Here is a 25,155-nt window from a genome sequence, read left to right as displayed (position 1 = left end):
CACACTAACAATCTTCAGCAAAACATTGGGGTCTTACCATTAGACAAGCTGAATAAAAAATTGGCTAAAATATTTAATTTTAAATATAAATTATGAATTATGTTTTGTTTGCACCAAGGCGCTTATGTACGTAGCCATGTACATAAGTAGTCATCATAGAAAATTAGAACAGGTCCCACACTAACAATCTTCAGCAAAACATTGGGGTCTTACCATTAGACAAGCTGAATAAAAAATTGGCTAAAATATTTAATTTTAAATATAAATTATGAATTATGTTTTGTTTGCACCAAGGCGCTTATGTACGTAGCCATGTACATAAGTAGTCATCATAGAAAATTAGAACAGGTCCCACACTAACAATCTTCAGCAAAACATTGGGGTCTTACCATTAGACAAGCTGAATAAAAAATTGGCTAAAATATTTAATTTTAAATATAAATTATGAATTATGTTTTGTTTGCACCAAGGCGCTTATGTACGTAGCCATGTACATAAGTAGTCATCATAGAAAATTAGAACAGGTCCCACACTAACAATCTTCAGCAAAACATTGGGGTCTTACCATTAGACAAGCTGAATAAAAAATTGGCTAAAATATTTAATTTTAAATATAAATTATGAATTATGTTTTGTTTGCACCAAGGCGCTTATGTACGTAGCCATGTACATAAGTAGTCATCATAGAAAATTAGAACAGGTCCCACACTAACAATCTTCAGCAAAACATTGGGGTCTTACCATTAGACAAGCTGAATAAAAAATTGGCTAAAATATTTAATTTTAAATATAAATTATGAATTATGTTTTGTTTGCACCAAGGCGCTTATGTACGTAGCCATGTACATAAGTAGTCATCATAGAAAATTAGAACAGGTCCCACACTAACAATCTTCAGCAAAACATTGGGGTCTTACCATTAGACAAGCTGAATAAAAAATTGGCTAAAATATTTAATTTTAAATATAAATTATGAATTATGTTTTGTTTGCACCAAGGCGCTTATGTACGTAGCCATGTACATAAGTAGTCATCATAGAAAATTAGAACAGGTCCCACACTAACAATCTTCAGCAAAACATTGGGGTCTTACCATTAGACAAGCTGAATAAAAAATTGGCTAAAATATTTAATTTTAAATATAAATTATGAATTATGTTTTGTTTGCACCAAGGCGCTTATGTACGTAGCCATGTACATAAGTAGTCATCATAGAAAATTAGAACAGGTCCCACACTAACAATCTTCAGCAAAACATTGGGGTCTTACCATTAGACAAGCTGAATAAAAAATTGGCTAAAATATTTAATTTTAAATATAAATTATGAATTATGTTTTGTTTGCACCAAGGCGCTTATGTACGTAGCCATGTACATAAGTAGTCATCATAGAAAATTAGAACAGGTCCCACACTAACAATCTTCAGCAAAACATTGGGGTCTTACCATTAGACAAGCTGAATAAAAAATTGGCTAAAATATTTAATTTTAAATATAAATTATGAATTATGTTTTGTTTGCACCAAGGCGCTTATGTACGTAGCCATGTACATAAGTAGTCATCATAGAAAATTAGAACAGGTCCCACACTAACAATCTTCAGCAAAACATTGGGGTCTTACCATTAGACAAGCTGAATAAAAAATTGGCTAAAATATTTAATTTTAAATATAAATTATGAATTATGTTTTGTTTGCACCAAGGCGCTTATGTACGTAGCCATGTACATAAGTAGTCATCATAGAAAATTAGAACAGGTCCCACACTAACAATCTTCAGCAAAACATTGGGGTCTTACCATTAGACAAGCTGAATAAAAAATTGGCTAAAATATTTAATTTTAAATATAAATTATGAATTATGTTTTGTTTGCACCAAGGCGCTTATGTACGTAGCCATGTACATAAGTAGTCATCATAGAAAATTAGAACAGGTCCCACACTAACAATCTTCAGCAAAACATTGGGGTCTTACCATTAGACAAGCTGAATAAAAAATTGGCTAAAATATTTAATTTTAAATATAAATTATGAATTATGTTTTGTTTGCACCAAGGCGCTTATGTACGTAGCCATGTACATAAGTAGTCATCATAGAAAATTAGAACAGGTCCCACACTAACAATCTTCAGCAAAACATTGGGGTCTTACCATTAGACAAGCTGAATAAAAAATTGGCTAAAATATTTAATTTTAAATATAAATTATGAATTATGTTTTGTTTGCACCAAGGCGCTTATGTACGTAGCCATGTACATAAGTAGTCATCATAGAAAATTAGAACAGGTCCCACACTAACAATCTTCAGCAAAACATTGGGGTCTTACCATTAGACAAGCTGAATAAAAAATTGGCTAAAATATTTAATTTTAAATATAAATTATGAATTATGTTTTGTTTGCACCAAGGCGCTTATGTACGTAGCCATGTACATAAGTAGTCATCATAGAAAATTAGAACAGGTCCCACACTAACAATCTTCAGCAAAACATTGGGGTCTTACCATTAGACAAGCTGAATAAAAAATTGGCTAAAATATTTAATTTTAAATATAAATTATGAATTATGTTTTGTTTGCACCAAGGCGCTTATGTACGTAGCCATGTACATAAGTAGTCATCATAGAAAATTAGAACAGGTCCCACACTAACAATCTTCAGCAAAACATTGGGGTCTTACCATTAGACAAGCTGAATAAAAAATTGGCTAAAATATTTAATTTTAAATATAAATTATGAATTATGTTTTGTTTGCACCAAGGCGCTTATGTACGTAGCCATGTACATAAGTAGTCATCATAGAAAATTAGAACAGGTCCCACACTAACAATCTTCAGCAAAACATTGGGGTCTTACCATTAGACAAGCTGAATAAAAAATTGGCTAAAATATTTAATTTTAAATATAAATTATGAATTATGTTTTGTTTGCACCAAGGCGCTTATGTACGTAGCCATGTACATAAGTAGTCATCATAGAAAATTAGAACAGGTCCCACACTAACAATCTTCAGCAAAACATTGGGGTCTTACCATTAGACAAGCTGAATAAAAAATTGGCTAAAATATTTAATTTTAAATATAAATTATGAATTATGTTTTGTTTGCACCAAGGCGCTTATGTACGTAGCCATGTACATAAGTAGTCATCATAGAAAATTAGAACAGGTCCCACACTAACAATCTTCAGCAAAACATTGGGGTCTTACCATTAGACAAGCTGAATAAAAAATTGGCTAAAATATTTAATTTTAAATATAAATTATGAATTATGTTTTGTTTGCACCAAGGCGCTTATGTACGTAGCCATGTACATAAGTAGTCATCATAGAAAATTAGAACAGGTCCCACACTAACAATCTTCAGCAAAACATTGGGGTCTTACCATTAGACAAGCTGAATAAAAAATTGGCTAAAATATTTAATTTTAAATATAAATTATGAATTATGTTTTGTTTGCACCAAGGCGCTTATGTACGTAGCCATGTACATAAGTAGTCATCATAGAAAATTAGAACAGGTCCCACACTAACAATCTTCAGCAAAACATTGGGGTCTTACCATTAGACAAGCTGAATAAAAAATTGGCTAAAATATTTAATTTTAAATATAAATTATGAATTATGTTTTGTTTGCACCAAGGCGCTTATGTACGTAGCCATGTACATAAGTAGTCATCATAGAAAATTAGAACAGGTCCCACACTAACAATCTTCAGCAAAACATTGGGGTCTTACCATTAGACAAGCTGAATAAAAAATTGGCTAAAATATTTAATTTTAAATATAAATTATGAATTATGTTTTGTTTGCACCAAGGCGCTTATGTACGTAGCCATGTACATAAGTAGTCATCATAGAAAATTAGAACAGGTCCCACACTAACAATCTTCAGCAAAACATTGGGGTCTTACCATTAGACAAGCTGAATAAAAAATTGGCTAAAATATTTAATTTTAAATATAAATTATGAATTATGTTTTGTTTGCACCAAGGCGCTTATGTACGTAGCCATGTACATAAGTAGTCATCATAGAAAATTAGAACAGGTCCCACACTAACAATCTTCAGCAAAACATTGGGGTCTTACCATTAGACAAGCTGAATAAAAAATTGGCTAAAATATTTAATTTTAAATATAAATTATGAATTATGTTTTGTTTGCACCAAGGCGCTTATGTACGTAGCCATGTACATAAGTAGTCATCATAGAAAATTAGAACAGGTCCCACACTAACAATCTTCAGCAAAACATTGGGGTCTTACCATTAGACAAGCTGAATAAAAAATTGGCTAAAATATTTAATTTTAAATATAAATTATGAATTATGTTTTGTTTGCACCAAGGCGCTTATGTACGTAGCCATGTACATAAGTAGTCATCATAGAAAATTAGAACAGGTCCCACACTAACAATCTTCAGCAAAACATTGGGGTCTTACCATTAGACAAGCTGAATAAAAAATTGGCTAAAATATTTAATTTTAAATATAAATTATGAATTATGTTTTGTTTGCACCAAGGCGCTTATGTACGTAGCCATGTACATAAGTAGTCATCATAGAAAATTAGAACAGGTCCCACACTAACAATCTTCAGCAAAACATTGGGGTCTTACCATTAGACAAGCTGAATAAAAAATTGGCTAAAATATTTAATTTTAAATATAAATTATGAATTATGTTTTGTTTGCACCAAGGCGCTTATGTACGTAGCCATGTACATAAGTAGTCATCATAGAAAATTAGAACAAGTTTGAGGTCCTTTTTCTGATGGAATAGTTCCGAGATGTGCAAGAAGCGTTTGAAACCGAACAAACGTCAAATGAAACTTGTACGTCAATGGCCAAAACGCTACCTGAACAAACTTATTTTGACGTTTATTCAGTTTTAAACGGTTTTTGCACACCTCTGGAATACTTGATCAACTGTCTATCAAAAATTCGTTCGAATTTTCTAACTTGTTTGATTGATAACATCGAATACACGCCATATAAGAAACTGAACGAAATACTTATCGACAAACAGTAAAACTTACCGAAATGTCTAAGCTCTTTAGAAGAGCTTTTTAAAACTGCCTTATTTATCAAAAAACAAGAACGTTGAAATAACCGATTTTATACCTTTCAACGGCTTATTCAGTAAACTTTAAATTTGACAAAAACTTTAAGAAAAGTATTTTGAAAATTGAATAAACAATTGATTTAAATAAATTACAAGGCTGTGGTAGAGTCATTGCAAATGTGCAGAGAATTTTTTATGTGGAAAATGTAAGAGGGAAAACCTCAAAGTACTTTTGCCCCAGACACTTTATCGTCTCTAAAATATGGAACATTAGGGCTTGATGGGTACTCAAGAGGCCTCTCAATGCATGAAAAATGTACACAGCAAAAGAATAAACAGTGAATTAATGAGAAAATGTGGAAAAGAGTTTCCTCGAGGAAATAATTTTAATGAAAAATTGCAGTGTGACTTTAGAGAAGGAGTTGCACATCTCCCGCATGTTCTCCTGCCCTTAATACCCATTTCTTCTCCTGGGGAGATGAAAATTTAATCACTGTCTTCCGGGGTAGGTTTCACAGAGTCTCTATCTCGGAAAACGTGCTCCATCGAAGGAGGACAAAACTCTCATTGGGATGAATTTCCCATGAGGTTTCTTCTTCAGCACAGACTCCCTGCCATTGCAAATTCCTGGGGAGTCCTGGCCTCTTTGTCCCCATGGAATTTACATATGGGGTTGTATCCAGCCTGAAAGGCGAAAAATGGTTCTCATAGAAATTCTACAGAAATATAATTTTTCTCATTTTTCCCATTTTTCCCTGTTTTATATGCTTTTTGTCTTTTAAAATGTGATTTTGGCGAGGGTGAAAATGTTACGGGAAAAATCTGTACATCACTTGCAAGTACATCTCCCCTTGGATTTTTGGTTGCTGCACAAAAGGTGAGCATGGTACAAATTATTTATTTCTGCAAGAGAACATTCTTCGTAGACAAAAACATTAATTACAAATACCTCAGAACCCTGTCTATATAGCTCTTTCGGAAGAACAAAATTAAATATTTCAGTTAGAATTGATGTCTGGTCCTTTTGTAATGTACTAGAAACTTTTGGATTGAGAATGTAAAGTGTTCTAAGTGAATTATGAAACACTTTGGGAATGCAAGAATTATTTTATTCTTCTTCAAAATTCTTAATTTAATCTTGTACTAATTTTATTTCTTCATATTTTACATTAAATATTTATCTAGACTCAAGCAAGGGAAGGATGTTAAGGATAAAATTTGTACACCGCTTTTAGCACTTGGACAATTTGATTAAACAACGCCTCACACTCTCAACACTTCGAAGGGTTTGGGGTCCACATACAAAATTTAGCTACAGTAGAACCCCGATAGGCCATCGCTCTATAGTCCACAATTTATCGACCGTTGATTTCAAAACACAGGTTTTGTTTTTTATGAATGAAATGTTATCATAATTATTTTAATATTTTTGGCAAACTTTATTGAGTACCGTCGTTGCGGGTGACTTTGCACGTTTTTTCGCTGTTTTTCGACTTTGCCCTCTAAAAGTGGATAGTTAAAGTGAAGGGAGCAGGGTTTTTGAGTAAAATTATTTGTATTCAGTTGTTAATGAATGGATTTTGTGCCACTAGCATTAATTTTATAAAATTTTACTATGTTTAAAAAAATCAAGAAAAAAGGCTTGCACTGGGGATAAGGTGCGGGTGACTTTGCACTTTTTAATAAATACTAAAAAATCAACAATTTCTGATAATAAACGACAATGAAGATCTTCACATCTAAGGGTAAGATGCACGAGATCTACAAGATGACGTGGTCGCCATCTTGATTTGACGTTTCTGTCCGCCATTTTGAATAACCGTCAAAATCTAAAACAGGTTCGATTGGGTTGAAATTTTAGTATGTTGTAGCTGATATCAAGACCTTTTTAGAACGTATCTATGTTCCGGTCTACGTCAAGTATTTACCTTGATACAGAGGCTCAAAGTTTAAAAATTTGAAATATTCATATTTTAGCGATCTTTATTTTCTAATCCTGAATTTTAAAACCTAAACGAAATGCCTCAGTAACCATTAGAAATGGTTGAGGCTTTTATTTTATATATTTATTTACTCTTACATAATTAAAACAAAGTAAATGAAAAGTGCATTTATTTATTTTTTTATTTTTTCATCTTTGAAAAAGTTTTTCAGATCTTCAAATAATATGCTGTTATAAAGAAAAACATTACTTTTCTTTTTGTTTGTTATTTAGATCTCATCGCCTAACGATAATACTGCCTTTTTTGTGATGGTTTCGATAAAAGAAGCTCTCCGTAGTTCTGTATTAATGAAAATGTCAAAATTTTGAACTTAGAGCCCCAGTATCCAGACAATCGCTTGACCTAGGTCGGATTTTATATATGTTCTGAAAAGGTCTTGACATCAGCCAGAACATACTAAAATTTCAGCTCAATCGGATAAGTTTTTTGTTTTGACAGTTATTCAAAATGGCGGACAGAATCGTCAAATCAAGATGGCGACCACACCATCTTGTAGATTTCGGTCATTTTATCTTAAGTTATAAAAAAATTGGATAATTTTTGGCCAAATACTTCTATAATAAAGCTTAAGAAAGTCCATTATATGCAATTTTATAATATAAATCATGCGTTCTTAGGAAGATTATAGTAAAAAAAAGGAATTTACTAAAAATAATGAACAAAATCGAAGTGGATTATTCTAGCCAGATAAATTTAGAATAGATTTGGGCAATTTACTTCTCTGAAATCGATTTTGGAATTGGATCTTCAGATAACTTTTTCGCGGAGTCGTTTTTTGACAAAATACCTATACTAGGATTTCATTGACTATTACTGAAACTACAAGAATCCTTTTGAGGATCATTGTACCTTACTTGGTACTTAACATATCCCTATATACTTTGACATGGTAGACCGGATCGGCGAAGACTATCAATAAGAGCTAGAATTGTTCAAACTCTCACGAACAGCAGAGTGCAAAGTCACCCCCCGAGTGCAAAGTCACCCGCAACGACGGTAGTTGTGATAATTGTGATCCATAATGAAGAGAGCGAGGACAAGTACCACAATCGCAAAGAAAGTGGAAGCCGTAGAGCAATTTCAATACTAAAAGTCGTTGATAATTTTAAAAAGTGACATGGACTATAATGTGACCCAAGTGTCAAATCTGGAACCAAATATGGTCTATAGCGAGCCTCTACCAAGGGGTAATTCATAATCAATCAAATTGGCTCGAGTTCCCAAAAAATGTATTTGTTCCCCGGGTTTCCTGAAAAAAAAATGTATGGATTCCCCAGCCAGATTGGCTCGAGTTCCCCGAAATGAGTTACCCCTCGGCCTCTACTGGAAAAACAAAATGTTTAAACGGTTTTTAAGGTCATACGTTAAAATTGCTTTAGAGAGTGCATTTATCAATCGAATGGGGTCATGCTTGGGCTCGTTGGAAAGGTATTGAAATTTATGACAAAACTGAATGGGTTTCACTAGGTTTTGAATCGGCTCATAAGTCATAACCGATAATTAATTTTTATACGAATTTACAGGGCCGAATTTCATATCTACATTAGAAAAAAAATCAAAATTAAGTTATATTTAAACAGGCGGAGAATCCTGGATGGTAACAAATTTTTTATCAACCCATCTTCCCATAGTTGCAGCCCTAAGCTATGGGGTTTTTCTCTCCCGGACTAGCCAGTATCTTTTCCTCAATATTAAGTAAAATGTGAAGTATCTGGCTTGCGATTTTTGGGAATTCTCCGCTGTGGAGTACACCTTTGCTAGTGTGGCTGGTGGTCAGGGTCCTGTTCCTTCTTGGACGGTTGTTCCGACTATACTACTACACTAACAACGACAGGAGTCGTTGATATATTGATATGTTAGAAATAATTGGATTAATGGCAAAAATTCTCAAGAATTTAATATACCCAAATTTTGAGTCTTATGCATTGCAATACGCATCTTGGAGTGATTTGCCTAGATTCCAGGCGCAAAAACAAAATGAAATCAAAATGATAAGTATTTTCGTAAATCATTTGACCCTAGCAATAGAAAAAATAGCATGAGAACCCAGGGACAAAATCACTGTTGCACAGTGTAATTTAATGGAATCTGAGAAGAAAATAAGGATCCAAAATATTTTGCGATACTCCAACCTACTGGATTTCAAAATTGAGAAAAGCTCAGAGACAGAAGTACCGGAAACAAATGTCAGCAGTTACCTACATATCCTGGACACCGATTATTTGGATGAAGCAGAATATAATGAATCAGCTAATATTTACGTTTGTGGATATGCTGCTCATGCTTATTTAAAAAAAAGTTTGTGATTTATGTAAGGAGTTTGTGTATGATGGCATAGGTGTTAAGATCGATGATGATTTTTTTAATGAAATGCAAAGAGGTGGTTTGAAAGTTCCCTTAAATCTTTTGGTAATATTTTTTAAACATATGTGTGCAATTTTTCAAGCAATTAACCGTTCAGAATTAAAACATGAATTCATGATTGAGAGAAACCAAAGACTAATTTAAAAAAAGCTTACAATGATAAGTATTCAAGAAGAAACTAAGTTTCTTACTGAAATTTGTGATGCTTGTGAGAATCCTGTGATAAATGTTTTTTATTCAGTGTCATGTAATTTAAGCAATATCATATTCAAAAATTTTTCAATTTTAATCAGTGATGAAATTGTAAGTATAAGAAGCGAAAAATACAGAAGTACTGAAATTAAAACGTCTTTTTAACCGAAACCTAAGAGCATGTAGACTTCATTTTTAAAGCATTATTCTTGGGTGCAATCTTAACGTGCACACGCTTTAAGTAAATTTTAATTTTTTTTGTCAAGCTTAAAATTAATAAGAAAAATATTTCTGGGCTTAGTTCTAAGGGCAGCTATTTTTTTTTACTTTGTACACCACTTCCGGCTAATTTCTCTCCCTTGTCTCGCTTTTGTTAAATATTTGGGCAAAGTATTACTTGTTGACATAAGATCGAGTATGCCGAATACTTGTTAACCCTTTGATTCAATTTCTTTAAAAACCCCATATTGAGGATATGGAAAGGAATACAGCATGAAAAGATGAAAGTCAAATCAATTTAAATAAGAATTAAAATATGCAAGATAAGCTTATCCGACAAACTTTGATAAATTTATTCAAATTAATTTAAATGCGAATTGACGTAAAATGTGTACGATGAAATTCTAGAAAATTTGCACTTATGGATGGATTTTGAATTCTGTCTGATGAAAAAGTTCTACTTCCCCATGGAGGACTCCAGGGGAAAGGATAAGTTTGTGGGGGAGAAAGGTAAATTTAATCACCTCCGAGTTGAAGATTAAAGACCCATTTCTCTTTGGATGTGCTCTAATTTCCTTCTGCTTTTGTCTGCCTCAAAACCACGATAAATATTTCATTATTCCATAAATCACTTAAAATGGACCTAGTGACAGTTCAATTAATCAGGGGAAGTTCTGAAGAACCATCATTTACACAGTCATCAAAATAGAACTCCTAATAATCATTTCCTCGGATGGTTTTCAAATATCAAATAATTAACTCCAATTTGCGCAAAATCAAAGATTCACAATTTCAATAAAACTTGCAACATAATTTGCACTTGATAAAGCGTCCCTTGGTGATTGCTGGTTATGCCCGGAACCAACAAGAGGTGCAGTAGTTCAGGAACAATGAGGGAATACTTTCCCCAGCTCAGAGGTCATCCCATTTTCAATTAGAACAATTTGCCAACTTCACCAGATCATATTTGTGGGCGGCAAACACCCCCGGGAGGAATATTATCCATGGTGCATAAGCCATAGTACCATCCAAGTTGATGAAAGTCATACCTATCCCCAAAGGGAGACATGCAAAAATACTTTCCTTTCAGCATATGGAATGAGTAATTAAATGGTCGTACATGGAGAAAAACTCTCTCATTTGGCATGCAGCAATGGCAAAGGGGTATTATCCTCTCGATGAATGGGAAAACTTCCAAAAGGCGAAAGAGAACGATTACACGAAGTCATCAATTGAAGAACATTTCAAATTTCGGATGAATTACACACCAAATATCACCTTATGCTGCAGCAAAGTGTTACTTGGTATCAGTAGGGGAAAGTGCCCGTGCTTCGTACGATCCCAAGCTTCGTAATGACTAAATTTTTCCTATGTTTCTCAATAAATGTGACTCATTGCACCCATATTTTCAAAACCAGGGAAAAATGTCCAGTTTTTAAAATCGCAAACATGTGAAAAATTTAGTCATTAAGAAGCTTGAGCATATGCACTTTATTAGTTCAAGTAAGGTATTTTTGAGATACATTAATAGATGATTCGTTTGTTTAAAATTGTAAAAGTAGAAATAGACTAAGGGTAAACTTTCAGGATTCGTAGACACTCTGGCTTCGGACATTTCATATTTTTCTCATATTCCGTTAATGAATTATGATCGGACTTAGGACTGGCTCTTAAAATATATTGCCATAAGATCAGATTCATTAAAGGAATATGGGAAAAATATGAAGTGTTCGAAGCCAGAGTATGTGCGAAGCCTGAGAGCCTTTCCCTAATCGTAAAATTTGGGAAAGATAAGCAAAGAACCATCTCACGTACCAGTGAAAATCTCACTTACCCAGCTGGAAAGCATTATCACATTTCCTGACTAGTTTCCTTAGAGCAAAGTGAGGTACCTTTAAATAGAGACACCTTTCGAAATTGGTTTCTTTTTTCTCCTATTTTTAAATGGGATTAAATTCTACATAATATAATTTGGCGACGCGACGGCAATTAAGCCAATTTTCTTTAACAGGAAGAAGTGTTTCATTTCAATTTTTTCTCAAGTTGAAGTACTGAAGTCTCTTCTAGCAAATATTGTTTTTTGGCACAAAACTCGAAAGTTCTTTTGTTAGAAAGCTTTTTTTACAGTTGCGATATCTGTCTATATTGTGACTGGACATTGTTGGCAAGGGGACCAACCACCAACCTCTAAAATACCGTCGTTGCGGGTGACTTTGCACGTTTTTTCGCTGTTTTTCAACTTTACCCTCTAAAAGTGGATAGTTAAAGTGAAGGGAGGGGGGTTTTTGAGTAAAATTATTTGTATTCAGTTGTTAATGAATGGATTTTGTGCCAGTAGCATTAATTTTATAAAATTTTACTATGTTTAAAAAAATCAAGAAAAAAGGCTTGCACTGGGGATAAGGTGCGGGTGACTTTGCACTTTTTAATAAATACTAAAAAATCAACAATTTCTGATAATAAACGACAATGAAGATCTTCACATTTAAGAGTAAGATGCACGAGATCTACAAGATGACATGATCGCCATCTTGATTTGACGTTTCTGTCCGCCATTTTGAACAACTGTCAAAATCTAAAACAGGTTCGATTGGGTTGAAATTTTAGTATGTTGTTGCTGATATCAAGACCTTTTCAGAACGTATGTATGTTCCGGTCTACGTCAAGTATTTACCTTGATACAGAAGCTGAAAGTTTAAAAATTTTAAATATTCATATTTTGGCGATCTTTATTTTCTAATCCTGAATTTTGAAACCTAAAAGAAATGCCTCAGTAACCATTAGAAATGGTGGAGGATTTTATTTTATATATTTATTTACTCTTACATAATTAAAAATAAATAAATGAAAAGTGCATTTATTTATTTTGTTTTATTTTTTCATCTTTGCAAAAGTTTTTCAGATCTTCAAATAATATGCTGTTATAAAGAAAAACATTACTTTTCCTGTTGTTTGCTATTTAGATCTCATCGCCTAACGATAATACTGCCTTTTTTGTGATGGTTTCGATAAAAGAAGCTCTCCGTAGTTCTGTATTAATGAAAATGTCAAAATTTTGAGCTTAGAGCCCCAGTATCCAGAAAATCACTTGACCTAGGTCGGATTTTATATATGTTCTGAAAAGGTCTTGACATCAGCCAGAACATACTAAAATTTCAGCTTAATCGAACCTGTTTTAGATTTTGACAGTTATTCAAAATGGCGGACAGAATCGTCAAATCAAGATGGCGACCACACCATCTTGTAGATCTCGGTCATTTTATCTTAAGTTATAAAAAAAATTGGATAATTTTTAGCCAAATACTTCTATAATAAAGCTTAAGAAAGTCCATTATAAGCAATTTTATAATATAAATCATGCGTTCTTAGGAAGACTATAGTGAAAAAAAGGAATTTACTGAAAATAATGAACAAAATCGAAGTGGATTATTCTAGCCAGATAAATTTAGAATAGATTTGGGCAATTTACTTCTCTGAAATTGATTTTGGATTTGCATCTTCAGATAACTTTTTCGCGGAGTCGTTTTTTGACAAAATACCTATTCTAGGATTTCATTGACTATTACTGAAACTACAAGAATCCTTTTGAGGACCATTGTACCTTACTTGGTACTTAACATATCCCTATATACTTTGACATGGTAGACCGGATCGGCGAAGACTATCAATAAGTGCTAGAATTGTTCAAACTCTCACGAACAGCAGAGTGCAAAGTCACCCCCCGAGTGCAAAGTCACCCGCAACGACGGTACACATAAATTCACTCATGTATGTAAACTACATATAACGTTGACGTTAACTATTTGCAGAATTTCACAAATTACAAAGGATCTTATATTTTCCGAAATATTTTCCTGGTGTACTAAAAATTTTAGACGTAATTTAAAAAGAAAATCATTGTTTATATGAATATTTTCAGACCTCGTTACTTTACAGCATTATCGTTATATTATTGCTTAAAAAAACAGACATAAAAGACCCTTTTTATTTCTTGTTGTTTGAAATTTAAAGAGAAGTATTTATTCGTTTTTTTTCGATATAAAATTAAAGCTGTATAAATTACCTTAACATACTAATCGTCGAATTTGTTACATTTTCAAAGTTAAATTAATTTAAATTTTTAGTTTAGTAAATTAAGTTAAATTTTTAGTTATTAAGTTAAATATATAAGTTATATAAGTTAAATTTTAAGTTAAATTAGTTTAGTTTAGTTTAGTAAATTAAGTTAAATTTTTTAAAATTGTTAAATTAATCTTAAATTTGTTTTAGTACACACTAGTTCTAAATAGTAGAAATTTCAAAAATATTGTTACAAAATAGTCTCATAAAGAACGTGCTCTCGAAAGGGGAGATATTAGCCGAAAAATCATGTTCACCACTTCAGGCACTTCCATCTGAGTTTTTTTTTAGTACTTCTACAATTTATATCAAAAATTTTCAAAATCTGCACACCACTTCCAAGTAGCTATTTCCTTTCTAGTACACTTACAATTTGCTGTACTAAAATGTTGGTCTACGTCCAGTTATCTACTGTCTATACCAGGGGGTAGATGCTATAGCTTATAACTGGTGTACAAATTTTGAGGAATTTTCATGTAATTTGTGAAAGTACTAAAAAGAATCAGAAGGAAATATCGGAAGTATTGATATACATTTTTTCTTACACAAAATCTCCCATTTGATCTACACAATATTCTAAAAATTAGAAGAAGAAAATAGTAACTTGGAAGAGATGTACAGATTTTGAAGATTTCTAGTATAAATTGTGGAAGTACTAAAAAAAATCTGAAGGAAGTGTCGGAATCGGAAATGGTAAACATATTTTTTTGCTGATATCTCCCCCTGATGCGTACACTTTTTATAAAATTATTTCACAACAATATTCTAAAAATTTCAAATATTTAGCACATGTATGTACTAAACCAAAATTAAAATTATTTTAAAATTTAAATATGACGAAATTATTGTAAGTTAACATGAACAAAAAATATATTTTCATAATTTAAGTATGTTATCCGGTTTAAATAATATACTCAAATTAATTGTTATAATACTTTCTTGATGCTAGTTTCATCAGAGGTCTGTACTAAAATTTTCTTCGAACTGTGAGCATATTGTGAATATAATAGCTCCATTGCTGAGTAAATTTTGCTTTATGAATCCAACTGAACTTTATGAATCGAATCGTTTGACCTTCATGGTATATCGCTCGCCTGATATGGTACTTGTTAGTCACGCTTAAACTCGTGAAAGTGATAGAGGTTAGTATTTGGGGAATTTTTGTGGCAGGTGGTTAATGTAGTATTCTGCTGATATCTCCTCCTGAAGCGTACACTTTTTATAAAACTATTTCACAACAATATTCTAAAAAATTTAAAATATTTAGCACATGCATGTACTAAAACAAAATTAAAATAATTTGAATTTTATAATAACAAAGTATTCTATGTTAACATGGGCAGAAAATATATTTTCATAATTTAATTGTATTAGAGTAAAGTGATATAATTTGAAATTAGTGTTACAAGTTGGACAATTCGCCGGTACAAGTTGGACATGGCTTTTTTCTTGATAAATAAAGTACAAAATTTCTTTTTAAGCACAAGAAACCAAATTTTAAAACGAAAGCATTAAAAATATACAAATAAAAATGAAGTACTAAATTTATCAAGACAAAAAGCCCTGTCCAAATTGTACCATTGTTTAACTTGTACCACTTTACCCCATTTGGTTCCAAATAAGGTACTCAAATTATTGGTTTTAATACTTTCTTGGTGTCAATTTCATCAGAGGTCTGTACTAAAATTTGCTTCGAACTGTGAGCATATTGTGAATGTATTAGCTCCATTGCTGAGTAAATTTTGCTTTGTGAAGCACTGAACTTTATGAATCGAATCGTTTGACCTTCATGGTATATCGCTCGCCTGATATGGTACTTGTTAGTCACGCTTAAACTCGTGAAAGTGATAGAGGTTATTATTTGGGGAATTTTTGTGCCAGGTGGTTAATGTAGTATTATAAATTTTGTCTACAAAGCACGCTCCTCGTTATCACTGAAGAATCATTCACCTTTCAAGTGGTGCTGACAAATGATCCAGCAGCGATAAAGTGCCATCTCAGCCAATTCTTCCCTGAGAAATGCCCAAAAAAAGCAGGTGAAAACAAGGTGAGACAGTGTCTTTCGCGAAGTGAAGTGACGAGGAAGATTGTGTCGGAGGTGCTTAATCAACCGTGTTGAAGGGTTGAGGTGGGAAGATTGCCAAACATGACACCTGTAAATTCCTCTATAAATACCGTAGAAGCGATTTTCTGGCTCCTGGCAATCTGCTACGTCATTGTGGGACTGACAATAAATGTTTTGGAGCAATTCTTGCCAGGATTTATACGCCGGCTGCTGTTCTATGGGAAAATTTCAGGGAATGGGTCATCGAAGGGTGATCTCATGACACTTTTGCTAGTTCCAAAATCCTGGTTTCGTCACTTCTACCTCTTTGCCACCATCTGGGGCTCAATAGTGCTAGTTGTAACTGTTAGAACATTTTCCACTGGACAAATTTTCACACTATTCAGTGATTTTCTCCAGTATGCTTGCGGAAATCAGAGAACTGTGCAGAGTAAGTTGAAAGTTATAATAATTTGTGCACAACTGCAATAAATGAATTAGAGAATAATTTAAATTTGAACGCAATGGAGAAATTTTAGCTATGTGGCTATAACTGTGCAGATTTATTGGGCAAAGTCGAATTATATTGAATACTCTTTAATCTTCTATTTAAATTGTTTATGGTGTTAATACTCCTTTTCAATGAAGTATTTATCTATTTTTTAAACTTAAAGTAAATTTTGTTAATCAGTATATTACTTTAGTAGATTGTTCTTAACGTGCCTGTCCGTTTTTACTATCTGTTTGTAATTGATTTAGAAGACAAATGGCAAGAGATACGGTCTCTGTAGTACAATGACCCCTTTATAAACAAGTTTTTCCGCTGTGATTTATCACTTTTTTTAATATAAATCTCACCATACTCTATTAATTTTTTGATAAGGCCCATTAAAAGTTTTCTCATGACAAAAGAAACCTCGCACTAACCATTGAATACTCATTCTACAAAAAAGCACCTTTAAAATTTGAAAAGGCAACATCGACTTTGAAATTTTTGTATAGGGGAAAGCGCGCTACCTTCGGACGACTCAAGCTTCGAACAACGCAATCCTTTCTCTATGTTCCTAATGGATTTGACCCTTTCCAGGAAATTTAAAATATCGAACTAGCTATTAAAATATAATATTAAAGTGGGTCAAATTATTTAAAAACATATTGAAAACAATAAAATGTTCGAAGCTTGTGTCGTCCGAAGTTAGGACGCTTTCCCCTACTTTGGTTAGGAAACTGATTAATTTTTCTTCAAAACCATTTTTTCTAATCTTATTTCGAAAAAAATAAGGTTGACCAAAATTCGTCTCATTAAAATCTAATTTCATTAATGGTCTTCCAAATTTTTTAAATCTCATTCCGTGAACGAAGCTTGTTTCGTTTTTATAGTCAATATAGATTCAAAAGGACACGTAAAGGAATAAATGAAACTTTATGGCTTCTGCAAATGAAATTTCGTGCTTAAACTTCAACATCATGTTCTTTAATAGTTCAAGAAGTTTTAATTACGACAAGATGGTATCACTTCTATAGAAAGACAAATTCTCACCTCAACTCTTTATTAATGAAATAAATCTTCCTGGGAATTTTTATACTTAACAATTTTCTGTAAATTAATCCATGTTAAAATATATCCATTTCTTAGTAAAGCTTTTTGTAATATCATATAGCAGTATTGGTTGCATTTTGCATTACGATAATTCGCAAGATTTCATGATACTAACAATTTGAAAAGTTTCATGCGGAAATCGTTTTTGATGAGGAATGTTTCTATAAGTGATGATGCAAAAAGAAATTGTCTATCAAAAATGCTATATATGATCTTGTAATTTAATCGTAATGGTTCAAAACGTTCTAGATGTACGTTTTGAAGTACAACACCCTGAGGATACCTGCAAAAGAATGACATTTTGCATGTCTTGCATAAGAATTTTCGGGTTTATCACATGTCACAAGTTTTGTTTTCACTTCTTTTATTCCCGATTATGGTCTGTCATATATTATTTAATACAACCTATAATTATTTTTTCTGATTTATTTGGCAAAATTTCAACAAATTCGGCAAAGAAATGAAGATATTTGTTAGAAATGATGTTACGTTAAGTGTGGAAAATCTTGAAATCTTGGTTCTTAACTAAGACATTTTAAGTTTCATAAATACTTCGCGTCAGAATATGAATTCTTGATCTTGGAAATTTGACAGGTTGATATTTTGACCTTGATCTTGGTCTTAGAGTTTAGGCCAATATCCACAAAATATTCACAATTTTATATAAGAAGAAGAAAATATTCAATTATCTCAAGAAAAAATAACAATATTCGCGATTTATATAGGTAGGTAGGCATGTAGATGTCGAAGACCTACCAGATGTTTGCACTTGGGTCACTGGAAATTTCACTGTTCGAAAGAAATTTTACTGTTCCCAAAAAATTTTACTGTTCTCAGGAAATTTTTCTGTTGGCAAGAAACTTCGTTATTTACAGGAAATTCTACTATTCGCAAATAATTTCAGTATTCGTATGAAATTTTACTGTTTCCAGGAAATTTTATTGTTGCAAGAAATTTAAGTTTTTGGAAAAGATTTAATTGTGCGCAGGAAATTTTCCTGTTCGCATAAAATTCTTCTGTTTGCAATAAATTTTATTGTTCCCAAGAAATTTTACTGTTGGCGGGAAATTTTTCTGTTCGTAAGAAAATTTAATATAGCCAGGAAATTTTGCTGTTCCCACAAAATTTTACTGCTTGCAGGAAATTTTACTGTTCTCAGGAAAATATACTCTTTTCAGAAAGTTTTACTGCTTTCAGGAAATTTTACTGTTGACAGAAAATTTTGCTGAGCGCAGGAAATTCTGCTGTTCCCAGGAAATTTTACTGTACCCAGGAAATTGTTCTGTTCGCGAGGAAATTTTACTGTTACAAGGAAATTTTACTGTTCCCAGGAAATTATTCTGTGCACGAGGAAATTTTACTGTTCCTAGGATATTTTTATTGATCCCGAGAAATTTTATTATTCATAAAGATATTTTACCATTTGAAGGAAATTTTACTGTTCCCGGAAAATTGTTCTGTTCGCGAGGAGATTTTACTGTTCCAAGGAAATTTTACTGTTCCCGGGAAATTGTTCTGTGCGCGAGGAAATTTTACTGTTTCTAGGATATTTTTATTGCTCTCGGGGAATTTCATTATTGATAAGGATATTTTACTATTTAAAGGAAAGTTTCCTGTTTACGAAAAATTTTACCGCTTGAAGGAAATTTTTCTGTTTGCAAAACAAAATCCTGTTTGTAGGAAATTTTAATTCTCGTAGGATATTTTACTATTCACAGAAAATTTTACTGCACCTAGAATATTTTACTGTTCCCAGGAAATTTTACTCTTCGCAAAATTTGGCGATTCCTATGAATTTTGAGTGTTTTCTTTGTTGGTAAATACCCAAAGAAACCCCGTTCGTGCCATATTAAATGTATGGCCAATATTTGGTTTAATGCACTTTTCTCTGCTAGAAAAATCCACATAAGCTTCCTTCAACCAAAATAATTCTCAAAATCGGCACGAGAAAATGCACTCAGCCTTGTTTCGATAAATGCCATAAGAATAAATATTGTGGAATTTTTGAAATTCATATCAATGTGAAAGTCTCGGATGAGCTGGGATTGTGCTTTCCTTCTGAAAATTTATAACAACACAAACAACTTTCTTGGGGATTGAAAATATCGATTAAATGCTACGTGGAGAAAGAGAATTTTGCCTTTGGTGCTACCTAGATAAATTATTTTTGATGTTTTCTATGTTGGAAATTTTCTGTTATTTTTTTATCGTTTTTCTTGAGAATAATAAATAATAATATTTCATTTATCAAAAACAGTAGGTACTTTTTATGCGCCGAAAGGTTGAATATAGCGCCTAGAATTATACTATTTCTTCCAAAGTTTAAAAATATAATCTAAATAGATTATCTATATTTTTTAATAATTATCAGTGACTCTGTGAAATACAATTTAAGAGCCCAAACCGTCCAAATACAGCCCAAACTATTGATAAATACCTCTCAGAAAGGTGCAGTTGATAGTTTTAACATTTAACTCGCCGAAAGATAGGCAAAAGTCACTCGGGGTAAATTCCAGTAGAACATTTTATTATGAAAGGGATATTTTAAATCAAAATACCCTCATCTGAATGTACCTTTGATATCAATTATTTTTTAAATAAAACATAAAATATATTTTTTAAATAACTAATTCCATGTTATTGATACTTGTTTGCTAATTCACACGATACTTTCCAGCCACTTCTTTGGAAACCATCGTGGGGCTCCTTATGCTGTATTTTCACATCCTTGTACGATGCTTCGAGACGCACTTCACTCAAGTATTCTCCAAGAAGGCGACAATGAATCTTATTCAGTATCTCAACTCCTTCTTCTACTACTTCGGCGTAGTAACTCTGCTGGTGTGTAATAGTCAAGGATTCGTTCCTGGAAGCTCTCCATCCCAGCTCCGTCTTCAAGATATTTCCTGGCGTCTGGTCGTCTGTATTGTAGTCTTCATCTTTGCCTCCTACAACCAGTTCCGCTCCCACACAATCCTGGCCAATCTGAGACGTGATAGAAGTGGTCGAGTGACCACAGAAGGACACTTCTTGCCCACCGGAGGCTTCTTTGAGTTGGTTTCTTCACCTCATATGCTCTTTGAGTGCCTCATCTACCTCTCAATCTTCGGGGTCATCTACAGAAATTCCTCCTGGTTGGCCATTCTAGCCCTGGTAGCTGCCAATCAAGTTACAATGGCTTATGAGACTCACCTGTGGTATCGTAAAAACTTTCCAAACTATCCCCTTCGGCGACGTGCCCTCATTCCATTTGTCTTCTGATTTCAACATCCAGGAAAACTTTCCACAGGCTTCCCTTCAAGATTCTTAGGAATTTACCTTTGGTATGTGTTAAATAAATTTTCAATTGCACTAGTAATAAATCTTTTTCTAATTCAATTGTATTACAAACTTATTTTATTTTATATTTTTAATTAAGCAAAAAAATCAATGGGGCATAATCGAACGTAATATACAGATTAATGAAGTTCATTACTTGGTTTCGACCGTCTTTTAGATATAAATCTAAATTTATGACAGGATTTATGGATCGATTTCAAAATTTGAGATTCTATTTCTCCAACTTTCGATATTTATGAAGATAACTTCAAATTTAGGGTGTGAAGAGTTCTTATTTAAGATCAAAATGTTGGCAGAATAACAGTGGTATTCCAATGAAAAATGGAATGATTTTTTTTAGTACATGGATGTTCTTAAATGCTTCTGCATTATCGACTTTTCTTTGTGTTGGTTGCTATCGCCGTGTTCTCAAACCATGAATCAGTCGTGACAGAAACCAACATAAATGAAACGATAATGCAGAAACACTCATGAACAGCCATGTGCTAAAAAGTGTTCAGAAGGAAGATTTTCCATTTTCCTTTTTCATGGGAATTACACCGTAAAGAAGAATGCAGAATAGAAAGTCTGATAAAGAATTTATTTCTTATTCGAACAGTTTTTGTAAGTACTAATACACAGTTTCTCAGGAAAGTGTCGTAAAGTGTTCATAATGCTTGCTGTTTCTTTATTAAATACATTATTGTTTTAAGTTCATATAGGTAAAGTTTCACAAAAATCTTTTCTAAAATTCTTCACTAAAAATTATAATTTTGTCTTGTTAATTGTTTTAGAAGATGTATGTACTAAAAATTTTGTCTCTCAAAATTAGTACAAAGATTCTTTTCACCTACTTGCAAAGGGAGCCATAATTTGCGACTAAAAAGAACATTTCTACTAATTTTGAGAGACAAAATTTTTAGTACATACATCTTCTAAAACAACTTACAAGGCAAAATTACAATTTTTTAGTGAATAATGTTAGAAAAGTATTTTTTGAAACTTAAAGTATTTTAACTTAAAGTATAAACATAAAAAATAATGTACTAGAGACAGCAAATGTTGCATAAATAATGCAAGAGAGAGTGGGGTAGTTTCGAGCCTGCAGTACTTTGGAAAATTCATATTTTTGAGACAATAAAGAATTATTTCCAGGAATAGTGCTGCGTATTTTAAGACACAGAAATACTCAAGAGAAACTATGGAGACATGGTTAGCTTAAATATGGTTCCCTTTAGTTTTCGAAAAAAAAGAAAATTAAAATAAACGTTTGACTGTGTGAAAGTGCCCCATCATCCCCTATTTCTAAAAGATAATATTGCTAATATAATGTAACAAAAATATCTGTCAAAATCCCTGGAAAGTTTTACTTAAAAATAGATGTTGTTCGTTGAATTATTATTTAGAACAGGCATGTACTAAAAGAGAAATTGTGATAATAATATTTTGAAATCAAACAATCTTTATCATTCATTAAAGAGACGTCGTTATTGAAATAATTTAAGGGTACCAAGTCATAAAATAAATAAATTGTAAAAATAATAATTTAGTAATTAAAAATTTGTTGACTGATGCCTAGGTCAGATAATATAACAATAAGAACTATGGAATATAGAATATAACATTTTTAAATTATCATAATGAGAAAAATATATCAAAAAAAACTTGCAACGTATTTGTACTAAAAGTTAGGGCTCTGGCAAAGGTTCTTAAGTTTAGTTTTTCAAATAAAAAGTGACCACCTCATATAATTGGAAAAAAATGTTTAATGTATTTTCAGAGAGCTGTGATGATGACTACGTAATTTCTTTTTATTTGGAAAAAGATTTAATGGCAAAAACGTAAAGCTGTACTAAAGTTTCTCATCCTTCTCTACTGGAGAGATAGCATTGGAAACTGTTGAAAGTAGCAATAATGTGTCAGAGGACATTTCCTTTATTTAATGTAACATGAGCAAACTTGACTTTCATAAATTATATTACTTTGTACTAAAACCCGTGCCAAAAGATTTCTGTAAATACGTAGGATTAAGTGTAAATACGGCAACAGATGATTCTTTAATACCTTCGCAATAAGTCACGCAAATTTCTAATTTACAATTTCTTTTAGTACGTGCATGTGCTAAATTTTTAGTACCGCCCTCAAATTCTTTCAGTGTAAAATGCATCATAAGTTCTCTGACTCAATTATGCAGCCTAAGTGTCGTTAATTTATCAATTTCAGCAATTTTTTAATAACTTTCTCTGCTAATTCGTCGTTCGTGTTACTGAATATGGATGTTTTAATTACATCGCCCGTAGCTTATACCACTTTTTTTTCTCCAAGCTGCAATTTTCGTGAAAAACGACCGTTTCACTGCAAAGATTAATTATATTTTTTTCAACACTTTTCTGCTAAACTCTTGGATGTGTATCATAAATCACTTTTCTCTCATATTTTTCTACTTTACCATGACAATTGTACACAATCATATTTCGTTTTAACGCACTTTCCAAACCCAATTTAGACGGTGAAAGAGATGCATATAAGTCATTTCTTTATGAATATTTCTGTGTGAAAAATCAGAAGAAAATATCTCTATTAGATTTTCTCACAGCAAAGATCCTTCTAAATAGCATTAATAAAACTTTCTTGTGATACATTCTACCCGGGGGGATGTTCAAGAATGGGTTGAAGAGAAGAAAAATTGATTCAATTTTAGCATATTTGAGCACTTTTCTTGTATGCAGTTGAAAACTGAAGGATAGACAAGTGGCATGGCAAATAGAATTAATTTTTCGAAATTATCTTCCTTGAGAGCTCTGCAGTGTCCAGGAATTCTCAGGGCTATTTTTCATGCTGTCCCATGAGATGTGTTATGACGATGAATGGTTTGGGCAAGGAGAGACAGCGAAAAAAGGACCACATAATAGCGCTATAATTCACTATATAGCATGGAAAACAAAGAACTTTCCCTCTGACCAGGCGACCGAAGCACGAGTGAGAGAGGTGTTAAAGCTCAAATTGTTGCTTTGGTCCAATTTTTGGGCTGTGGGAGCAAGAGAGACAGCGACTTGGGGAGCTTTTACGGGGGACGGCAGAGTGAAGATGGAAGTGAAAGGGGGCAAATGCGGGTGATCCAGAGCGCATATTCAAATGCTTCAGAGGGGATTCCGGGGAGCAATAGCAAAAACTGAGCTAACGATGACGTCGAGATATCACAAGGTCCATGGCAGGAGCACCCAAAGAACATCCCAGTCAGTATGACGTCGATTGGCGTGAGAATTTGACGCTCATCGCATCTGACAATGGTGCTCCATCCAGAATCAAAATTTCTAAACACCAGAGATGAGCTTCAGCATTCTCGATATAAGCATTTCTCATCCATTTACTAAGTCTACAGCTATTCAAATAAATTTGACCATATGCTAATGGAGACGGACATTCAAAAACCCATTAAGATAGAACATCAAAACTTAATAATAGCCAACAATAAGTAATTACCCATTAATGCCTCAATTAAATTATTTTCTGATTTGAAAAACATAGGGTAGTGTACCAAATTTCGTCCGGCTTGCAATTTCGGCCACTTCTTTCATTCCAGAATTTTCCATGACCTTTTAGTTTTTCATACTTGAGACATTATACAATCTAAAAAAAGACAAGAAATAATACTTTGACGAACAAAGTAATGTAAGAAAGACTTTGTAAGAATTCCGAAAGGATAAGGAACTATGAGAACCAAGGTGGTCGAAATATTACCCAAAGCTATGTCTATATTTTTATTCATTTTAAAATGTGTTCAAAATTATTTTAGAGCAAAACAAAGACGATAAAATATCTACAAGGTTCCAAGCAATACTTTTTAAAAAGAAATAACAAATTTATATTAAAGATCAAACAAGGGGTTACTTAAACTTCGAATACCGACACATTTTTTCCTTCAAATCTATGGAATCCATAGAATCACTCGTAAGATTCTAATAGGATCTGAAGTACAATTGCTTTAAGAATCACTGGAATCAAATGAAATCCCAGAATCATTCTTAATTCCACGATAGATAAGGCATAGTACATTACAGATTTCTATAGATTTTTTTCTTATTTTCCAAAGTATACAAGGTAAAAGGCCCAGTTAGCAAATTCGGTTAAGGCGGACTCCCGGGATACCAGTAACAAAATCGTTCTTCAATATTTTTCACAGATTGATGTGCCCATTATTTTCGATTAATAAGAGGCTCTATTAAGAGACAAGGATG

General features: G+C 32.6%; 2 protein-coding genes across 2 annotated transcripts in view; one reads left to right on the top strand and one right to left on the bottom strand.

Moving 5' to 3' along the window:
• LOC129807792 (uncharacterized) overlaps positions 1-25,155 on the bottom strand; it is an 802,905-nt gene that overhangs the window by 417,688 nt on the left and 360,062 nt on the right. The gene's annotated exons all lie outside the window — the stretch shown is intronic.
• LOC129807798 (polyprenol reductase-like) lies at positions 15,747-20,973 on the top strand. The gene is made up of 3 exons (XM_055857293.1): positions 15,747-15,808; positions 15,873-16,450; positions 20,277-20,973. The coding sequence occupies exons 2-3, from the start codon at positions 16,102-16,104 to the stop codon at positions 20,858-20,860; spliced, it is 933 nt and encodes a 310-aa protein (XP_055713268.1). The 5' UTR covers positions 15,747-15,808; positions 15,873-16,101; the 3' UTR covers positions 20,861-20,973.

Source organism: Phlebotomus papatasi, chromosome 3 (genome assembly GCF_024763615.1).
Source record: "Phlebotomus papatasi isolate M1 chromosome 3, Ppap_2.1, whole genome shotgun sequence".
Classification (NCBI taxonomy): domain Eukaryota; kingdom Metazoa; phylum Arthropoda; class Insecta; order Diptera; family Psychodidae; genus Phlebotomus; species Phlebotomus papatasi.
Note: the sequence above shows the minus strand (reverse complement) of the source record. Positions and strands in the feature narration are given on the sequence as shown.

What these genes read in the sequence shown, in the direction of transcription:
- LOC129807798 (XM_055857293.1), top strand. Translation starts at nt 16,102, where the DNA reads ATGACACCTGTAAATTCCTCTATAAATACCGTAGAAGCGATTTTCTGG. An exon ending in AAATCAGAGAACTGTGCAGA is followed by an intron (nt 16,451 to 20,276) that starts GTAAGTTGAAAG and finishes GATACTTTCCAG; the next exon opens with CCACTTCTTTGGAAACCATC.